Source organism: Hipposideros armiger, unplaced genomic scaffold (genome assembly GCF_001890085.2).
Source record: "Hipposideros armiger isolate ML-2016 unplaced genomic scaffold, ASM189008v1 scaffold_152, whole genome shotgun sequence".
Classification (NCBI taxonomy): domain Eukaryota; kingdom Metazoa; phylum Chordata; class Mammalia; order Chiroptera; family Hipposideridae; genus Hipposideros; species Hipposideros armiger.
In genome coordinates, this window is record NW_017731502.1 from 2,206,844 (window position 1) to 2,228,368 (window position 21,525).

Genomic DNA, 21,525 nt, shown 5'->3' on the forward strand with positions numbered 1-21,525 from the left:
TCCTCTAGTGATGATTCACCTGTTCCCCATGCTGTCACCGGGTTTTCCTGTAACACCGACTGTGGGGTAAAGTCTAAGCCCCTGAATGTGGCCTTGGGGGCCGTTCACCTCCTGACTCCAAGTAACCCTTGCTGCCTGAGCTTCTCCAGGATCCTGCTAAACTTCTCCATTGGTAGCCTTGCTGAACAGAACCCTGTGCCAATCCCTAACACACTGTGCGGTTCCAGACCACGGGGCCTTTGCCCACTCACTTATTTCTGCTGCTGTCTCTGCTCTTCCCTCACCTGGTGAGCTCCTACCCACCCTTCAAGGCCGGGCTCAGGTGCCACATGAGGCCTCTCTGGTCGCTTTGGCCCATATCCTCTCCCCTGCAGACATCCCTGCTTCTTCATTAGCGTGCGCATATGCACTTTTGTGCATACCTCTGTTCTAGGTCATTGTAATGCTGTAGTTTTTTGTATATGTTGGTCTCTGCTGAATTCCTCAAGGGCAAGTCCTGTGTCATTACCACAGCTGAATCCTCCTGTATTCGAACAGAGCCTGACAGATGCTAATGTTGGATGAATGTGTAAATGAATATTGACTATGGAAATAGGAAGTTAGATATGAATTGGGTCATCCACGCCTTAGGAGCAAGAGGGGGATGTTGAGTATTTGAGTGAAACATCAAGCTTATATAAGATGGAGAGAAAGGAGAGTATCCGTGAGATTTCTAGGATTAGGTAGAAACAAGATAAATTTTATCTCCCTTTTCAGCATTCTGAAAAGCCTTGCTAGAGTTGAAGATAAAGCTATTGGCTTATAGAAGAAAGAAAGAACACATGGGCATGAATAAGAATGAATCTTCAGATTTAAAAACGTATAATGCATATATAACATTTATTGAGCACTCAGGCACTGTACCAAGCACTCTATATATGTAATCTCATTTAATATTCTTAGCCATACCATTAAGTGGTTATTTGTTTTCTCCAAACCCTACACCTGCAGATAAATAAGAGTTAGCTGGGATAGGAAGGAGAAGTGGAGAGACCAGAAGAGCATTTCAAGCAGAATAGCAAGTGCAAAGGCTCTGAGGCAGGAAAGAACTTGGGATGTTCAAGCACCAGAGAGAAGGGTGGGGGCTGGGAGATAGAGAGCAAAGAGCAAATGGAACCAGATGAGGCCATGGTGGGGTAAAGAGACCATACCAAGCAGAGTCTTGTAGGTCTGTTGTCCTAAAAGCACTTTAAGGTTTTGGTCTTTATTCTAAAATGGATGACAATCCATGGAAGGATTTTACACTGGAGATGGAGAGTGGGGAGGATAAGGACTACTTGCTGGTGGTGGTGTGAATTAGATTTTTACTTTCCAAAGAGGAATTGATTTGGAAGGAGCGGGGCAAAAGAAATGTGGGTGCTGGTTTAGGAGGCTGTTGCGGTTGTCCAGGTCAGAGATGATGTGGACTTTCATTAGGGTGGTAGCATTGGTGATGGAGAGAAATAGATGAGTTTAGAAATGTTGGAGCAGGAGAATGGAGAGGAATTGGTGATGGATGGGATGGAGGCGTGGGGTAAGAGAGAGGTAAGGTGATGGCCAGTTTCTAGCTCGAGCAAGTGGGAGAATAGAGGTGCCATGTCCTCATATAGGGAATATTTGGGAGGAGGGTGAGTTTCAAGGTGGAAATGAGGGGCATCTTGTGGACACAGGGGTCTGAGAACTCCCTGGGAGGAAATGCTGGCTTTGATGATCACTAAGGTCCCTAGAATTTCTGAAAGTAGGACGTGGGCCAGAACGCCAGCCCCCAATGGTGCTTGTAGGTCCATTATGTCCCTTTCCTATGGGGAGTGGTGGGCTCAGAGCCTTGGAAAGATGGTAGTTTTGCCCAGAGGCTCCTCGACCTTTGAAAAGACAAGACACTGGAAAAGACTCAGCATCGTTGGCATCTTCCTCGGCTACATTTCTTGTGGACATTTTATATATTTCCTGCCATAACGGACTTTCAGGATCCAAAAGGCTTGGTCCTGGAAAATGGAATGCAAAATTAGATGACATTTGGTCTATTCATTTTCCTCGATCAGCTGACCCACAGCAACCTCCCTCATTCAGGAGGGAGAACATTTAACTGAGTTGAAAAGAAGGCACCAGGCAGGGCTTTGGAAGGTGGACTGTTAGTGTTGTGTTCTTGCCAGAGCAGACTGCACTGGGTAACGTACCTCAGTGCTGGGAAGAAATCGCTAGGGGCCATGGGAAGCGGAAGGGGAAGGACTAAGGGCTGGAGTTTATCTGCATGTGATCACTACAGGTGGTAGGCACCTTGGCTGTGAGGTGATTCCTATGGGACTATTGAGCATCTAACCTGATTTATGCCTAAAGGGGACACAGAGTGTGTTAGACTAAGAAATTGTCCACTTGGTTGACCTCCAATAAGCTCTTAATGCTGAAACAGACCTTAATCCAATGACCCCATTTTCTATGAAATTTGAGGCCCAGAGCTTGGTTCATAGTAGGACCACAGAAGCAACACACTGACTGACTAACCCAGAGTAGTGAGGCTATTTGCCCAAAGTCTCATGAAGAATTATCTCCCGAGCAGGGCACAGAAAGAACCCGCTACCCTGCTTCCAGTAGCAAGATAATAAACACGAGGTGTTTTTCCTCTTTTGGAATAGGACCCATGACATGAAATATGAGCCTGGGAGAGGGTTCCATGTTGCGTTAAAAGGACAAATAGATTTATATTGGGGTAGTAAGTGCTCACTCTGAGCCCAAACATGAATGATTGGATTGCAGCCTGAGCACTGAAATTCACTACAACACTGGGAGACGGTGCCAGTCAGCTAAGGGAGCTCTAACCTTTTATTCTTTGGTTGATCTGTGTCAGTATTGCAGCCAGTGGATGTGCAAGTAACACTTGGTACTCATTTTCAGGTAACGTGTAATTTCAAAGTAATCATCATACGATGAGGAATAATCACACCCGTTTGTATAACTTTTCACTGTTTATAGAACTCTTTCATGTATGTATATATTTCCTAATTTTATTTTACCACAGTTCTTAGATAGGCATCACTAATCCCAGTTTCAGATGAGGTTAATGCCTTGAGGCAGAGCTGAAACTAACCCAGCACATATTTTTTCAAGCCCACGTTTGAGTATGAAATAGTGTTACCATACATAGCATGTACATTATTGGCTCTCAGGCTTGTAACCCGTTACTAAGCCATTAGACAGCTATAATGACTTTGTAGTTTTTTCGGAGGCTTTTCCTAAAAATTGGCTGGGCTCAGCATCTGAGAAGGCCCTTCTCTGGATTTCTTTTCTTATGTTTTGCTGCACTTGGTTTATCCTCAAAGGCATGGAGGGTCTCCTGAAGAGCATCTCTCGAAGGTTCACCTATTGACAACAAGAATTGATAATGGTGATTGTAAGGACTTACTTAATGTGCATAAAAATGAAACTCCTTCAAACAGCCAGGCACCACTCACTGACCTCCTTAAAATTTCAAACACACACACACACACACACACACACACACACACACACACACACAATCAGACCATTATTTCTCCTCTCCTTTCCAAAAATCAATTGGTGAGAATTTGCAAAGTTGCCAGGATGAGGTAATGGGCAATAACTCACGTGGCTTTCGGAAACATAAATCATTTTACTTTTCCATCCTGTGGCAAGCCTTCTGAGCAGTAGCTGCAATGTGCATAAAATATTTGGGCTTCACTGTGGCCTTGGAAATTCTTTCATATGGCAATCTTATCAGAAGGTCAAGGAAATTCATCCTGCATCCTATTACTGTCAGGTGAATGCACACATGGCCGGAGGCACCTTTTCAGCAAAGATGAGCAGCTCTTGCCCAGGCTGGTCATTTCACTGTGAGTTAATGGGGTCAAGGTGGGAAGAGCTGTGGCAGAGTGGGGGCTTCCCTGCTCTGGGTTTGAATCTAGCAGGACTGGCACTAGCTAAAGTGACATTTGTAGATCTACACATAGTATTAACATTAAAGAATGAATTTGAATATATTTGGTCAGATCTGTGCTCTCTGTATTGTTTTATACCAGGTCTCTAATCACATTTTTTTCGTACCTGCTTAACCCTCAGGGTTATTTGAGATTGTCACCCCTACAGGAGATGTTAACTTACTATGACCCAACCATGGCCTTCCCAGGGCCAACTGATACTGAGTATTTATAAAATAATGTCTTGTACCTCTCCATTATTAGAAGAGTAATGCTTATTATGTAGAGGATTTGAAAAATATAGATCAGCACAGTGATTAGTACAGGAGTTGGCAATGTATGGCCCACAAGCCAAACCTGGCCCACTGCCTGTTTTTGTAAATAAAGTTTTATTGAAACACAGCCAGCCGCAGTGAGCGGCCGTCCAGAGGCCGGCGACTGATCTGCCTCACCCACGAAGAGCGCAATGATGGTGCCATCTTGGGCCAGTGAAGCAACGTCCTCCACAACTAGACTGAAGAACAAAAGGACAGCAACGTGTCTGTTCCCCTTCCCCCAATTCCCCAGCACTGTTCCCATCCCCCCAATAAAAAAAAATCTTAAAAAAAAAAAAAGAAACACAGCCACGTGCATTCATTGCCATACTGTCTATGTCTACTTTTGTGCTACAGGGCAGAACTGAGTAGTTGCAATAGCAATTGTATGGCCTGCAAAGCCTAAAATATTTACCATCTAAAAAAGTATGCCAAGCCCTGGCTTAACACATAGGTGTTTGGTAAATATTTTCTGAAGAAATGAATCAATCTGTAATTCTGCCACCCAGAGATAACTATGATGAACATTTTGGTGTATATTCCTCAGTTTTTTGCTCTGTGTATAAATAGCTATAATTGCATTTTGGGAGGACTAAACCATATATCCTAGCTTTATCACTCACTTTTGTCATTTAGCTCTACATTACGGGCATTTTCCAAGGTTATTAACAATTTTGCATGATTTTTAAACTGCATAGGCGTTTATTGCATGGGTGTGCCAGGAAATTTAACCAACCCCTTGTTATTGGGTTATGTTATGTTGAGTCCAAGTTTTCACTTTTATGAACAATGCTATGATAAATATCCCTGCACACACATTTTGTGTGTGTGTCTCTGATCCTAGAAGGGGAATTATTCCATCTCATATGGCTAATTGGTTTTTCATCTAGGTGTGCCTTATCCTCCCAGGACACTGGGAGTTCCCTGAGGGCAGCGATCCTATTGTCTACATATTTCCATCCCAGCTCCTTCTGCCCTCTGACAGACACAGTAGGCAATCAGTAAATGCTCGTGGTGTGTGTGACAGAACGTCGTGCTCCTTTTCTCTGATTGTCCAGATCCTACAAGTCCTGCTTCACCTCCCCTCCTTCACGAGGCCTCAGCGCACTCTCCAGCACCCATGGTTCCTCCCTCTTCTTGTCATTGACTTCCTATGTCATTCACTGCCTCGATGGCATTCTATTATTCTTTAGGGCTTCAAAGTGGTGTAGTGCACCTTCCATTAGTTTCTATGGCTGCTGTAATAAGTTGTAATACCACAAACCTGGTGGCTTAAAATAACACATACATTCTCTCCCAGTTCTAGAAGTCAGAAGTCTGAAGTCAGTTTCACTGGGCCAAACTTAAGATGTTGGCAGGGTTTCACTTGTTCCTTCCAGAGACTCTAGGGGAGAATCCGTTCCTTGCCTCTTCCAACTCTGGTGGCTGCTGGCATTCCCTGGCTTGTGGCCCCATCACTCCAATCCCTCTTCTGTGGTCACATTGCCACCTCCTCTTCTGTCTCTGCCAATGTACTTCTTCCTCTCTCTCCCATAAGGACACTTGTGATTGCACTTAGGCTCCACCTGTATAGTCCAGGATAATTTCCTCATCTCAAGATCTTTAACTTAATTATTGATACATCTGCACAGCCCTTTTCTGCCATTTACGGTAACAGTCACAGGTTTCAGGGATTAGGAGCTGACTATCTTTAGGGGGTCATTATTCAGGCTACCACATGCATCATTTCATTTGGCTGGTTAATTGATTCATTGAAAAATATTTGTGAGGAGCCGTCGTGGGGGCAGGCACTGGCACTGTGCTAGCTGCCTTTTGCCACAATAGGGCAGAAAGGACTTGTATATAAAGAACTGTAGTCAAAAGAGCTGAGCACTGGGCCAAGCAGCTGGGAGACCCAGGTTCTGGTACTAGGGCGAGGCTCTCTGTTCCTCAGTTTCCCTTTCTGTGTATTAAGGGGTTGGACCAACCACAGTTTCATGAAGTGAGGGACAGAGCACCACTGTTGGTATATATATAGGATGATTTTACGTGGTTCACAGAGACAGAACTAAACAGCATTGACTCACAGAAATACAGTTATTTCCTCTTTAATTTTCCTTCAACCCTGCTGATTTCCTTAAGGAGAAAGTTGCCATTAGGTGCTAGCAGGCCTTCAACACTCCCTGTAATACTTGCCAAACTCCTTTTAGCAAAAAGAAAGCAGGTCTCAGGTTACAGAATCTAGGTAGAATTTTAAAACATTATTTTGTGTTCATTGTATTTATTTTTATAGTTACCCTCCAATAATGGCAAGTGATTCAGATTTTTCCATTTATGGCAATACTACGAAGCATCTCATGAAAAAGCAAGCTGGTTTAAAGAAATATATTAAATAAATGTAGGTCTGATGGTTTTTTAGAGAGGACACCTTGTGACAATGGCTCTGAAGGTTGGGAAACACTTGGATGTTTCCAGGCTGGCCCCCAGGTCTCTGACTTCTAGGAGCAGGGTAGAGATTGAAAACATAAAAAGCATCCTCCTCAGAGGACGCAGCTGGAAATTCAGCATTAATGAATCCTGGTCTCTTTCCATTTAAATGCGTCTGATCCTTCAGGGACCACTGGGCATCAAAGCCATGAATATTAATCTCCTGTTGAGATTTTAATTCAGAGCTTCTGGCAGGAGGAGGCGTGGCCTTATTCTGCCCATTCTTTGCATCTCATCAAACATCTGGAAGGTGGGGAGGCAACTCTGACTTCTTCATGAGAGGGAATGGCTATTATGTGGACACCGCACAGATGCTGTGGGGAGACCCTCTTTCCCACCCACTCTTCTTTCCACTTTGTGCTCGAGGGACCTGGTTTAACAATCCCGGTGGGGAGCTCAGGGGACTGCTGATCAAGGTCTCTGCTTTAGGACCACAGTGGGAAGTGGGAATCTCCTCTGTCCCATCTCTTCCGCCACAAACATATATCCAGTGCTAATTCCCTAATATCTTTGGAACCATATCATTCCCTCTTACTTAAAGAAATGTTTCTGGTTGACCGCATCATCATCACCATTATTAAATAACTCTTATTTTTTCAAAACACTAGCCCATATACTATGCCTCCTTTCTGGGGGAGGAAGTGGCGGTGAGAAGGGGGACGGGGAGGAGGGGTTCCAATCATTTCACCCAGCTTCTTCCCAGCATATGTGTCCTCCTCCCGGCCTCCCAAGAAAGCTGGAAGCAGGTGTGATTTGGTGCAAGGAAGCCTCAGGAGTTGGTGTGCTTTGATTATCTGTACTAAGCCCGGCCTTTGGTACGCTGAGTAATTGTGAGATGGCTAAAGACAGAGAATAAAAGCTTGGCTGACTTGGTACAGTATATATGGCAAGCGCACAGGAACTATCCCTGGCAAGTGGAGCCAGATTTGGAGCCCAAAGATTCCTTAATGCTTAGGTGAAATTAGGCAAGTCAGTTCACCTTTCTGGGCCTTGGTCTCCACTTCTGCAAAATGGGGTAACAGTAGTGACCCTCCTAAGGCTGAAGCATAATATTCACTGCTTTGCTTAACAAGGAGACACTTCATGGGAAGCACTCAGTGCCATAATTGGTTGTTATTAGTCCCTCTATTTTGCACATGAGAAAGCCAAGGAGGCCACACAGTTAACAAGCTTCAAGGCCGGGCTCTGCACTCAGCAGGTCTGATCCCAGACCGAGCTCTTGGCACTGCGTCACCCAGCCACCCATTTAACATCCCACACAGGGCTTATTCCCTTTGGTTAATGGGATCAGAGCTAGACCAGGGCAGGGTCAGGCCAGCTGGAGTTGGAATCTAGTGATTCGAGCAGGTCCTTTCCCTTCTCTTGGGCCTCAGTTTCCTCATCTGTAAGATGGTATGATACCCACCCCCTGCCTCCCGCTTCTGAGGTCAGACGCCGTGATAGATGTGAATGGGCTTGGTCAAAATTAGTAAAGGACAGACTGATGTCACTGGCAGGTTCCATGGCCAAATGAAGGAGACAATGCTAGGAACCAGTGGCATCTGCAGAAAGGACGCAGTGAGGAGCTTGCTCCCAATTACCAGGCTGGCTCCGCCTGGCCTGCAGGCAGCTGGGAGGGTGGCAGATGCAGCTGAGGTGACCATGGTTGCTGGGGAAACGGCACTTAGCTGTGGGGTCTGGCCTGGCAGCTGGTGCCCTCTGGCGCAGCACAGAGCCCGGGGGCCCTCGGGGGCTCAGGGCCCCCACTACAAGCCAACTCTTCACACACCAAAGGCTGGGAGAAGGGGTGGGGATTTGGAGCCTTTTGTGCAGGCCCCAGAGAAGGAATGAAACATGGGCTCAGGCCTGAAGGGAGGGGAGGGAAGGAGGAGGGAGCCCAGTGTGGAGAGGTGGGATGAATGAATTGTTGTCAATAATACAACCCTCCTTGTGGGGTTGTGGACCGTGGGGGCGACTTGGGCCTGGGAAACACCTAACTCAGTGCTCAGCATGCCCCAAGCTTACTCTACATGGCCACAGCAGCAGTGGTGACTCATTCCTGCCATTTATTGCTTATCTACTATCCACCAGAATCGTGTCAGGCACTTAATATGCATACCATCTCTCTTTTGACAAACCGACAAGGAAGGTATTCTTATTCTCCATTTTATAGATGAGAAAACAGACTCAGAGAGCTGAAGTGACTTTTACTAAGAGGAGAAAACCAGGTCTGCAGCCCAGGCTGGCTGTCCCAAATCCCCAAAGCCTGTGAGCGTGTGCCACCTTTCTGTGGAGGCTGTTTGCCGACGGTCTCCTAGGTGCCTGGCACATTACATGCATTATTGCTATCTGATTCTTGCAGCAACCCTGCACAATGAGCATAGTTACCTGCCTTTTCAAGGTGGGAAAACAGCTCAGAGAAAATGACTTGCCTGCCCAAGAGCTTACCTGGCAGAGACAATAATTTACCTCATGACAGTGGCTGGAGCCCAGGCTCTGTGGGCCTGCCACACCACCTCCCTCTCCTAAGGCTGCAGTTAGATAGCAATGGACCCCTTCAGGATGCTGGGTGTTGGGTTGGTGGCAATGAGAGTGAGTCTCCACCATTATGCTGTTCCGAGGGCCTCACAGACCCCATTACGCTGCGTTTATTACAGGGGCTGTGCACAAATTCTTAGTAATAAAGTATGGGTGTCATCCCTGCCTCTCAGGACCGTATTTTCCATTTGAGGAGATGAGAAATGATCATGAAAAGCAATAACAATAAATGATAATTATAGCGAACCTATATTAAGCTTCTAATTCAGTACTGTCCAATAGAAGTTTCTGCAGTAATGGAAATAGTCTGCATTGTCCAATACAATAGCTTTTGAGCACTTGAAATGTGGCAAATACGACTGAGGAATGTGTGTTTTATTTTAATAAAATATAAATGGTCACAAGTGGTTAGTAGCCACTGTGCTGAATGGTGCTGTGCTAAAATAGATGAAGCACTATACCAAGAGCTTCCTCGAATTATCACTTATCATTTTTATAACCACAATACGAGATAGATTATTATCACCTCCATTTTACAGAGGAAACTGAGTCCGGGGAAAGGAGGAAACAAGTTTGCCAAGCTGAACATGTGACAGGGTCAGGATTTGAACCCCCTGGGCAGGTAAACCCAGAGCCTGCTACATTGTGCTGATGTTTCTCTCCACTACAGAAGGGCTTGAGGTCAAGGGCAGGATGCACTGGGATGGATATGATGACAGCCAGGACCAGTGAAAATGGCACCAAGATGACAGATGGAGTGTGGGGTGGAGACAGGAGGTGGAGTGGGACATGATCCCTGAACAGGGAGGCATTGGATCCCCCAGGAAGAGCACCTTGACCTGGAGACTGGGTAATCTTGGTTCCCATCTGCCCCTTACTCTGGATTTGAGCCTTGGCTCTGCTACTTTCTGAATGACCCTGGGCAAATCGCTCTGGCTCCTTGAGGCTCGATTGCTTCATCTATAAAATAGGAATGATAATAGTATTATACCAGCTTCATTGGTTGTGGTGATAGTCAGGCATGATTGTGCATAGATGTGATGAGGCCCTGTCAGCTGTAACTTACCATACAGTTCTTCTGCCTTGTAAGCTCCTGAAACTTTATACTGGGAAGGATATACCAGCTGCCTCTGGGGAGCAGAGGAAGCAAACACTCACATGATCTTGATTTTCAGGATGAAAAAGAACTGTGAAAGTGGGACCTCACCATCCCAGAAGGTGTCATAAAAGTGACCAAATTCTCAGGATGGTGTCCAAGGATTAGAATTGGGTGGAGCCTGGGAAGCTGCATTTAAAATTGCTTTTAGGGTCACACTCTGGCCCCTCACTCTAACCCAAGAGAGCCATATGCAGGCTGGGGACAGAGGCCTCCAGGGACAAGTGGTTGGCATTCCTAACTGGTCAGACCTGTTAACCAGAGCCGCAGGCTTTGTATCAAGTTTCTGGCTTTCTTTGTCTGCCTTTTTTTTTTTTTTTCTTTTTTATTGTGGAAAATTTCAAACATTACAAAAGCAGAGAGAATATTATAATAAGCCTCTTTCGCATATTCATTGCTACAACTAAAGTTCAACAATACCTATCACCCTACCACTCCCTGGCACCCCACCCAAGGTTATTTGGAAGCAAATCCCAACATGTCTTTCTTTCAAATAGTCCTTTTCACCCTCTCAAAAATTTCTGGTTGGAGTCAAATTGGTACCATTTAGGAGAGGGCAGTTTAGCAGTCTCAAAACACGAATGCAAGTGCCTTTTGATCTGGCACTTGCACTTTACACAGATGATAGACCTCACATATATAAAATGAAGGTTGTATATGGTTATTCACTCCAGCATTGTTGATGACAGTAAAAGATTATAAAGAAAACCAAACATTCAGAAAAGAACTGGTTAAAAAAGTTTTACAGTGGAATTCTATAGTGCTATAAAAAGGAATGAGGAAGTTCTTTATACAATGATATGGTCTGATCTCCCCAATGTATTCTTAAAAGAAAAAGGTAAGGTAGAGAATGCTGTTAATTATATGCTACAGTATGTATAAAAGTAGGAGGATTAATATATTTGAAATATGCCATTATTTCTGGGAAGGTGCACATGAACCTGGTAACTTGGTTGCCTTGCTACAGGGTGACTAGGTGACTGGCGGACAGGAAAGAGACTTTTCTTCTTATACCCTTTCTACCTTTTGAATTTTCTACTAATTTTTTTTTTAAAGATTTTATTGGGGAATTGGGGAAGGAGAACAGTGTTGGGAAAGTGGGGAGGAGAACAGCCAAGTTGTTGTCCTTCATTCTTAGTTGTGGAGGGTGCAGCTAGCTCAGCTCCAAGTCCAATCGCCATCCGGATGCCCAACGGCAGCCTGTGGCCGCTCAGCTCAAGGTGCCGTGTTCAATCTTAGTAGCAGGTGGGCGTAGCCATCATCCCATGCAGGAGTCCAACCGGCAACCTTGTTGTTAGGAGCACGTGCTCTCACCAGCTGAGCCATCCCCTATCTGTTGGCAGCTCAGTGGCAGCTCAGCTTGGGCGCAACTCACTGGCCCGTGTGGGAATCGAACCAGCAATCTTGTTGCTCAGAGCTCATACTCTTAACCAACTGAGCCACTTGGCTGGCACCTCTACTAATTTTTTTTAAAATTATTTTTTATTATGAAATACACATTTTTTAGAATTAGTTTCAGCTGTACAACACAGTGCAATAGTTATACTTTTTACCCCTCGAAGTGACAACCCCCATCCCCCATCTACTAATTTTTAAGATTCCTTTTTTGCATATCTAAAAATAGAATTTTCTGTAAACCTAAAAATGCTCTTATAGTTTATTAATTCACAAAAGGGTATTTATCCAAATGAGTTGAAAACTTCTGTTCACACAAAAGCTGGCACAAAAATATTCATAATTGTCAAAAACTGGAAGCAACCAACATGTCCTTCAATAGGTGAGTGGATAAACTGTGGCTATTACTCCAGTCAATGGAATATTATTCACCAATAATGAGTATTGATTAGAAATGAGCTATCAAGCCATGAAAAGACATTGAGGAGCTTTAAATGCTTATTGCGAAGTAAAAGAAGCCAGCTTAAAAAGCCGACATAATGTGTGACTCCAAGTATATGATGTTCTGGAAAAGCCAAAATTATAGAAATAGTAAAAAGAAGAGTAGTTGCCAGAGGTTGGGTACAGGAGGGAGGACAGGACAAACAGGTGAAGGACGGAAGATTTTCAGGGCAGTGAAAATACTCTGGGTGGTACTATAATGATAGATACATAACATTATACGTTTGTCCAAACCCTAGAATGTAAAACACAAAGCGTGAACCCAAATGTCCACTATGGACTTTGGTTAATAATAGTGTCTCGGTATTGTTCACCAGTTGTAATGAACATACCATACCCGTGCAAGACGTTACTACTAGGAAAACATGCAGGAGAGGGCGAAGGGGTATATGGGAATTCTTTGTACATTTTGGTTAATTTTTTTGTAAACCTAAAACTGCTCTAAACATAATCTGTTAATTAAAAAAAAAAAACCTAATTACCTCAGATCTGAAGACTGTCCCTGCTCCCTCTGCTTGTGAGGTTGTGGTTGTGAGTGGGGTGGGGAGGGTAAGGAAACTTGTTCTCCCATAAGGTGCGTTGCCCTGGGTATGGCCCTGGGCGGCAGAACTGGCCCAGGCTCCATGGTCTTTGGTGAGACTGTTGCCTGGAGAGTAAGCAGGGGTGTGATGAAGGATGGATACGCAGGCTGTAGAGTTTTGAGCTCTGGATGTCAGAGGAGTTTGGCTTTGTTCCTATAAGAAGTGGGGAGCCATGGAGACTTTTATCAGGAGAGCGGAGCGACCTGGGGAGAGCTGTGCTTCAGGGGACTTGGGTTGCACATTTAGTCCTGCCCCTTTTCTGGGCCTCGCGCCTCTGCCTGTAACCCTGGCGGCTGCACTAGGTCATCAGGGAGGTCATCTGCAGCTCTCAGGTTCTGAGATCAAAGCCTTTCTAGCCTTTCCAAGCCCCTTCTCCTCCCGGTCCCACCCTCTTTGTATTTTTCTGCCACCCAATGCCGTGCTGTGACTGGAACCGCCCCCTGGGGGACCGTCTGCTAATTGAAGTCTGTGCCTTGGGAGCAATTCTGTTTTTTTTTTTTTTTTCGTTCCTTTTGAAATCTTCAAGGGGAAAAACCAAATCTATGCCTGCCCCGGGGAGGAGCGACTTGGAAGGGAGTTAGAAATAAAGAGATGGGTAATCAAATCGCTTCAGGGTTCCAGGGCACCGGCAGACTGCAGTCCGTGCTCCTGCCAGGGCTGTTTCCTGCTAGAAAGACTTGACTCTGAGGCGTCCAAGCTGCTCGAGGTTCCACGCACGACCCAGCCTGGAAGGCTCCAGCTGGTTGTGTGACTTGGGGGAGGTTTCTCTGCTCCTTCCAAAGCGGCTCCTGTCATCACACTGTGATTTATGAGCTTTTCCTCTAAAATATGAGAGCATTGGCTCCTGATTATGTCCTGTAATGGAGGAAGGCAGTGGCTGCAGCATTTCTGATTAAATACTATCTCTTTAGACCACCATCTTGTTACAAAAAGATGCAAGAGGTTGAATACAGATGGATTAAAGTCTTTTTTTTTTTAATCACGTGGCCTCAGGCTAGTGAGGTGTTGAGAGGATCATTGTTCCCATCTGAAGGATCTGGGCTTGATCTGTAGCTTAATTGCTACATACCAGCTGTTAAGACCAGAGGCTGCTTACCTCTGAGCCTCCACTTCTTCATCTCTCAGAAAAAGTAGGGGAAGGTTAGTAGCACCCGCTTTATAGGGGATGCTGTACAGATTATGTGAGATAAATATCTGAAGAACTCAGCACCAGGCCTGGAACAAATGACGTACTCCAGAAGTGCTAGGGATTATTATTAAGATTATTATGAGTCCCAGATAGTGGATAGTCTAAAAGTAATTTGAAAAATATTTGGAAAGCATTTGTATAACTGTGTATTGATATGGTAAGGTTTGCACTTGTGGGATCTCAATCCAATTCAACAAATGGGCCATGTTATAAACTTACCTGTCTAGTTAGATTTCAGAGAACAAAATGTGAACTTGGACAAGTTCCTAATCTTGGTTTACACAGAGCCTCGGTTTCTTCATCTGTAAAAATGGATAATCACAATATCCACGACTTGTGTGTGGTATGTGGTGTGTGGTATGTGGTGTGTGTGTGTGTGTGTGTGTGTGTGTGTGTGTGTGTGTGTTTGTGTTGGGTGGGAGTCCCATAACCACAACACTTAATGTCCTTGGGGAAAAGCACTTGGTAAAGGTAAATAGTAATTTGCCTTACAGATATTTATATCCCGATGACCCATATATACTGGGAGAATTGACCCTCAGAGCTTAAATTTCATCTGAGGAACTAAGACAGATAAGACATGGGGTACATGAAAGAATTAAAAATCAGCACGAGGTGGTCTCAGACTAAGTACTGTGGGAGTTCAGAGGAGGGTCACCAGGGCTGAGCAGTCCAGACTTCCTGGGAGGAGCAGTGCTTCACAAGGGCTCTAAAGCCGTGGTTTTGGTTTTAAAACTTTTTTGCTTGCCTACCCTCTAAATGAACTTGGGGGAAAAAAGTCTCTTTTGCCTCACACATTTTAACTTGACATCTGAAATGTTTCATTGTAAGTTTGAGTAGGTACAAAGGATATAATTTCTGCCATATTGTAAATATTGACCTTGTAGAGTAAAATTACTCTCTTAAATGTATCAAATGGAAACTAGCATGGCAATTTTTAATTTTTGCCTTTTTATTGAAGTATCATTTATAGACAGAACAATGCACCAATCTTAAGCATGCAGCTCAATTAATTTTTACCGGTGTATTGACCACCCAAATTGAGGTGTGATATACGAGTATATCCAGCATTCCAGAAGGCACCCTTGTGCCCCCTCTCAGTCAATCTCTCTCCGAAGGTGACCATTTCTCTGACCTCTGTCATTACCATATCATCATATCTATCACCATAAACTAGTTTTGTGTGATTTCCTTTGTTCTGGCTTCTTTCAATCAACATGAGGCCTGTGAGGTATGTTGCTGTAGGTAGCAGTAGCTCACCTTTTTCACTGTTGTATACTGTTCCACTGAATGAACATCTCACATTAAAAAAATCTTGTCTACTCTTCATGGACATTTTGGGTTGTTTCTAATATTTGGCTACAAAGCTACCACAAGTTTTCTTCTGTATACATATCCTGTGGACATAAGCACTGATTTCTTTTGGGTATGTATCCATGAGCAGAATTGTCAGGTAATACATTAGTATCCACCATTCATCAAAAATTACCTGCACAAGTCAGAAATTTTACATTGTTCCTTTCTTTACCTTCTTGAACTCATAATTCCCTTCTATTTCCTTCACAGAATTTTATCCTAATATATTTTTACGCTTGAAAACCTTTTTTATTGATTACTTTTACCCAAAATATGTATGTAAATTGAAATGGATATTTAAACAATTTTCTTTGGCCTTAAAACTCTATCTTTCTTTTGGATTGATTTATCACACAACTCATCAAAATAACATCAATATTTTATAATTTGATAAATAACTACTAAACATAGATAGTATGAGAAATTCTTCTCTTAATGAGGCGAATGGGGTGGTTGCTAGCAGTGCTTCTCATACTTTAAGGTACATAAGGACCAATCTGGGGGTCCTGTTAAAATGCAGATTCTGGTTCAGAAAGTCTGGGTTGGAGTCTGAGATTCTGCATTTCTAATTATCCCCCCAGCAATGGCAATGCTGCTGGTCCACGGATCACACCTTGAGTGGCAAGAGTTTATGGTCCCTACATTAAAGGGAAATTTGCTAACACCAACATACTCAATTATCCTTTTTTTTTTTTTTTGGTACCCAGAAACCTTGACACTTTGGGGCACTGCACCATAGTCAGATTCTGGATGAGGGGAAATTTAGTCTTTCTTCTGCAAAGAGGGAGAAGGACCGTTGTGAAGAGGGAGGTATGGAAAGAGAGGGGTCATGCCATCTAGACTGAGACATGTTCTCAGGCAGAGCAGGGGAGTGGGAATGGAAGCAGGACCTCCAGCTGATTCCCTGATAACTCTTCCTGCCTGCAAGCCCCTTGGGAAGTCTTCCTACTCCCTGGGGTAGGGCTGCCTCTTTTGAAGACGACTTCTCTGAAGGATGCTGAGATGGTGCTGGCCACCATTTTAGACTGGGTGCCCACTTATGCAGGTGGGATTGGACATTTCAAGGATTGGTTTGGATGGTTTGGAGAGTCCATTGGGTGTAAATCCTGAGAAGGTAATTTTGGGGCTGGGTGGTAGATGGCCTTGAATTTCATGCTAAGGAGTTTGACTTAATACTTAGGCAGAGGGGGCCATGGGGTGACTTGAGCAGGGCGCTGGTGTGAGCAGAGTGCTGTGGGAGGCTGATCTGTTGAGCAGCTTGTGGGATGGCTGGGAAGGAGTTAATGCATGGGGATGGCAGCAGTGACAACACTATGGGCTTGAAGATAAGGTTGGCTGTGGCTGTGGGATTGGGCTGTGATTTTTTTTTTTTTTAAGATTTTTATTGGGGAATTGGGGGAAGGGGAACAGACAAGTTGCTGTCATTTTGTTCTTCAGTCTAGTTGTGGAGGACGTTGCTTCACTGGCCCAAGTTGGCACCATCATTGCGCTCTTCCTGGGTGAGGCAGATCAGTCGCTGGCTTCTGGACAGCCGCTCACAGCGGCTGCTGGCTACACACGGTAGCCCATGGCAACCCCCTGCAGCAGGGTCTGCAGCCTACCCTGGCGCCTGCGACTCACAGCAGCCCAGCTCCAGGTTGAGCTGTTGTTCAGCATCTTAGCTGTAGAGGGCAGTGTCACTGGCACTCATATGTGGGATCCCAACTGGGGCCCTCTGGCATCCCAAGCCAAATCTTAACCAATGCGCCACTCAGCCGGCCCTGGGCTGTGATTTTCATCTCCACCACCCCTCAGCTTTTGAACTTTTGCCCTGGTTGCACAGACCTGGTTTGCTCCATCAGTATTTCCTGAAGTGTGGGCTGCGTTCCTCTAGTGGCACTTGAGATGTTTATGCATGGAGCTCAAGATAATTCAAACACTGCTCACGTTCCTGTTTTCCTTTTGTTGATGGAGAGCGAGCAGTTTAGGCTTTAGGGCCTTTGATAAGCAATTGTCTCTAGAGAGAATTTTACAAAATTTTTGTTTTCATTGAATTAATTTTCTATGTACCAGGATGGCAAGTGGTTCTATTTTCCCTGTAGCGACATACAATTGTTCATTTTAAATAAGTTCATTTCAGTAAGAAAAGTGGGCCAATTTACTAGATGATATGGAAGAAATAATAATGCTGGAGGCATGTGGATATGGCAGAAATCGTGGTGGCAACATGCAACGGTTCAACTTTGGGAAGCATTGGGTTTGACCCTGTGGCAAAAACTGACATATGCGAGATCTTCTTGCCAATGACTGGAGGCTCGGGGTGTGTGTGTGGGGGGGGCCGCCGCCGGCACTGGGTCAGTGGGGTGGGTCCCACTGCTGTCCACACCACCAGCCTGATGCCCCCTCCTTGCCTCTGCCCACAGAGATCCGCACGCAGCTGGTGGAGCAGTTCAAATGCCTGGAGCAGCAATCCGAGTCGCGGCTGCAGCTGCTGCAGGACCTCCAGGAGTTCTTCCGCCGCAAAGCCGAGATTGAGCTCGAGTACTCCCGCAGCCTGGAGAAGCTGGCCGAGCGATTCTCCTCCAAGATCCGCAGCTCCCGGGAGCACCAGTTCAAGTGAGGAGGGGCCGGGAGTGTGGGCGATGGGAGGCAGCGCTTGGGCGGGTGGGCAGTGGGCTGCAAAGCTGAAAGGAGGCCAGGACTCATTGGAGGCAGAAGGCTGCCTTTAGGCTCCGGGTCTGCAGGACACTTACGCCTCCAAGCCTCAATCTCCCTTAGTGTACAGTGAGATAGAAGTAGTTCTCTGCATAAGGATGCTGTAGGGAATAAATGAGTAACCCGAGAAGACTGCTGTCACAGACAGTACGTGCTCAATAAATTGTTGTTGCTCTCATTCTCACCCTACCAAGCACCAGGTGTTACCAGAGAGGGGTCCCTCCTTGGTGAGAGGTCTGGGGTTGGCTCTCACACTCAGGGTCAAACCTGGCAGAGCCTGGCTAGCTTCCCACACCGGCTTCGGGGAGGAAAACTGGGTTGGGCCCTCTTTGGCACGGTGTCCAGGTTCTTGGCGTGGCACTGTGCCTCCATTTGGACCAAGGTAACACCCTGCCTCCTTCCAGGGCATCCTGGTCCTATCCAGTTCTCTTTAATTTCAGGGTCAGCCAGCCCACTTCCGAATTCCCTGAGCACAAGGACCTCAGAATTTCTTCTCCGTGAAACTGATGTTTAAAGCATTCCTCTTCCTTGCTCCCCTGGAGGACCAGTGCTGGGGCTCTTTCCCTGCCTTATGTACTTGTTTATGAGGCACGAATCCTCCATCAGCTAATGTCCCATGCCCCAAGCTCACACCCCAAGTGCTGTGTTCCTGGAGGTACGGTCCTCTCAGGCATGTGGGGGGCTCCGAGTCCTCCAGCAACAAAACTTTCTGTGCTCAAAACTCTCTTGAGTGTAGACAGGAGCCACAACCTCACTGGGACACATTCACCCACAGGGTGGACATCACCTTGCAAGGTCTTTTCCTCTGCCATGCTCCCCAGATGTTCCCCCCTGCTCGGGGCGTCTCCCCAGCAAATGACCCTTAACTCCAGGAGACCAGAGACTTACTTCAACCCACCTGACCTCATCCTTCTTCCTCTGGGTCCAATCTCTTTTTTCCCTTTTTTCATATTTTTTGATTGTGGTAAAATACACATAACATAAAATTTACCATCTTAACCATTTTTAGGTACAGTTCAGTGGCATTAAGTACATTCACATTGTTGTACAGCCATCACCACCATCCATCCCAGAACTTCTTCATCTTCCCAAACTGAAACTCTATCCCCATTAAACACTTAACTCCCCATTACTCTTCCCCCAACCTCTGGCAACCACCATTCTACTTGCTGTCTCTACAAATCTGACTACTCTAGGGACCTCAAATAAGTGGAACCATACAGTATTTACCTTTTTTGTGACTTCTTTCACTAAGCAGACCCTCAAGGTCCATCCATGTTACGACATGTGACAGATTTCCTTCCTTTTTAAAGTTGAATAATATTCCATTGTATGTACAGACCATGTTTTGTTTATTTGTTCATCCTGTCGATGGACACGTGGGTTGCTTCCACCTTCCCCTCTGTCGTTTTGCATTCCACTCTGGCCAGGGAGCATGCTTCCTTTAAACCTCCCTACACATCTTCCTCAGTCTGTGCCACAGCATTTGAATACTTGCTTTTGTGCCTTCTTCTCTTGACATGGGGGAATAAGAAATTGCTTTATTAAAGGGCAAAAATTTACTACTCCTTTGCAAATACTTGTTTTTCTACCACATCACATCTCTTTAAACTTCCACTGCAGAAGGAAGCTTCTGTTAATAATTTCCTCCCAGGCACTGTCTAGTTCCTTTCACATACATAATCTCGCTTTTCTGATATATTTTTTTGGAGAAAATTTGTGGTTTTTTTTCAAGTGATAAAAGTAAAATGCTAAATTGTATACAATTTAGAAATACAGAAAAGTAGAAGAGAAAAAAAATCACCCACAGTCGTGTACTCAGAAGCAACCCCTGCTCACATTTTGGTGGCTTTTCTTGCTTGTCTTTTAATCATAACAACAGCAGTGGTAACTTAGTGAGTGTGTTAACTGAGTGCTTCCTTTGTGTCAGGTGGGTATTACTCCCCCATCCTAAAGATGAGGACAGGGAGGCTCTGAGAAAGAAGCTTGTCCAAACATGTCTGTGAACCCGTCATTGGAAAGACACAGCATTGAACCCTCACTCTCATTCTGCCTCCTCGGCCTGAGACAAGAAAGGGCCTGGGTGCAGCCTGGTTACAGCCATGGAGGCTGAACACTCCCTAAAACCACAGTCGCAGACACGTGTTCAGAAGCGCATGTCCCTGGCCGAGCTGTCACTGGAGCCATCCAGGGCTGTGTGGTCAGGTTGGAGCCTCAGCTCCAGCCTCTGTCCTTCCTCCTGGTTTGGAATCAGTGCCCTTTCCACTCTCAGTGTGAACATGGGGGAGGGGGTAAAGGCGGGGCACTGGGGGAGCAGGGGTGGGGGTCCCCTGTTCCTTTGCATCATCTGTAATGAGCTCGGCCAACCCTTCATGGGTTCATTAACTGAGGCCACCAGACGGAACGGGAGCCCCAGCTGGCAGTCGGGCCAAGCAGGCTGCTTGACACAGCATGAACGTCTAATTAGGGTGTGGGCCAGGCCACCGCAGCTGGTGTGGGCTCTCTGCACGATGCTAATTCGACGGCAGAGCCCCCAACGGCCTCTGGAAGTGGGAGCCTCTAAGGGATGCCTGGACTTGCCCTCTGACCCCAGGGCCAACCAGCACTGACCCCTGGCTGCCTCTTTTTTGGGGCTCAACACACAGGGTCTTCATCCTGGCTGTCCAGAGAAGCCTCGTCCTGCTGCCTTACAGATACTTTATTTAAGGGTGTCTGTCTGTCTGCCGGGCAGCTTCTCAGGGCCTTGAGGGCAGGACCCAGGTCTTGTCACTTTATTCCCATGGCAGTGGGCGCAGTGCAGGGCAGAGATGGGGTGTTTGTGAATGAGTGGAAGAAAGTGGGGGAGGAGAAGGGGAAGGAGGGTATTTACTCAGTCTATAAAGTCTACTCTGGCTGAGAGATTTGGTTCAGAGAGGGAATTGATTTGCCCAAGAGCTCCCAGCAAATAGTGGCAGAGCGTGGGAACTATCTTAGCCTATTTGGCTACTATAATAAAGCACGGTAGACCGGGTGGCTTATAAACAGAAATCTATTTATCATAGTTCTGGAGGTTGGCAGTCTCAGATTAGGGGGCCAGTGTGGTCGGGGTCTGGTGAGAGCCCTCTTTTGGCTTGCAGATGGCTGATTCTCCTTGTCTTCTGACATGGTGGGGAGCATAGAGAGGAAGCAAGCTCTAGAGACTCTTATAAGGGCACTAAGTGCATTCATGGGGGCTCCACCCTCGTGAATTCATCTAATTCTAAGGCCCCACCTCCTAATACCATCACATTGTGGGGAGGGTTTCAACATATGACTTTTGGTGGGGACACACATTCAGTCCATAACTGGAACTCAGGTCTTTGACTCTAAGTCCAGCGTTCCTCCTTTCGCTCCATGGACCCCAGCTGCTCCCTACCCACCTAGATAA

At 45.7% G+C, this 21,525-nt stretch overlaps 1 protein-coding gene across 6 annotated transcripts in view; it reads left to right on the top strand.

The window, feature by feature from the left end:
• The window catches only part of SRGAP3 (SLIT-ROBO Rho GTPase activating protein 3), a 238,205-nt gene that overhangs the window by 97,222 nt on the left and 119,458 nt on the right, over positions 1 to 21,525 (top strand). For all 6 annotated transcript variants that reach the window (XM_019651075.1, XM_019651076.1, XM_019651078.1 and 3 more), the window contains exon 2: positions 17,828 to 18,020. In XM_019651075.1, the coding sequence (XP_019506620.1) occupies positions 17,828 to 18,020 (193 nt within the window). The remainder of the gene's footprint in view (positions 1 to 17,827; positions 18,021 to 21,525) is intronic.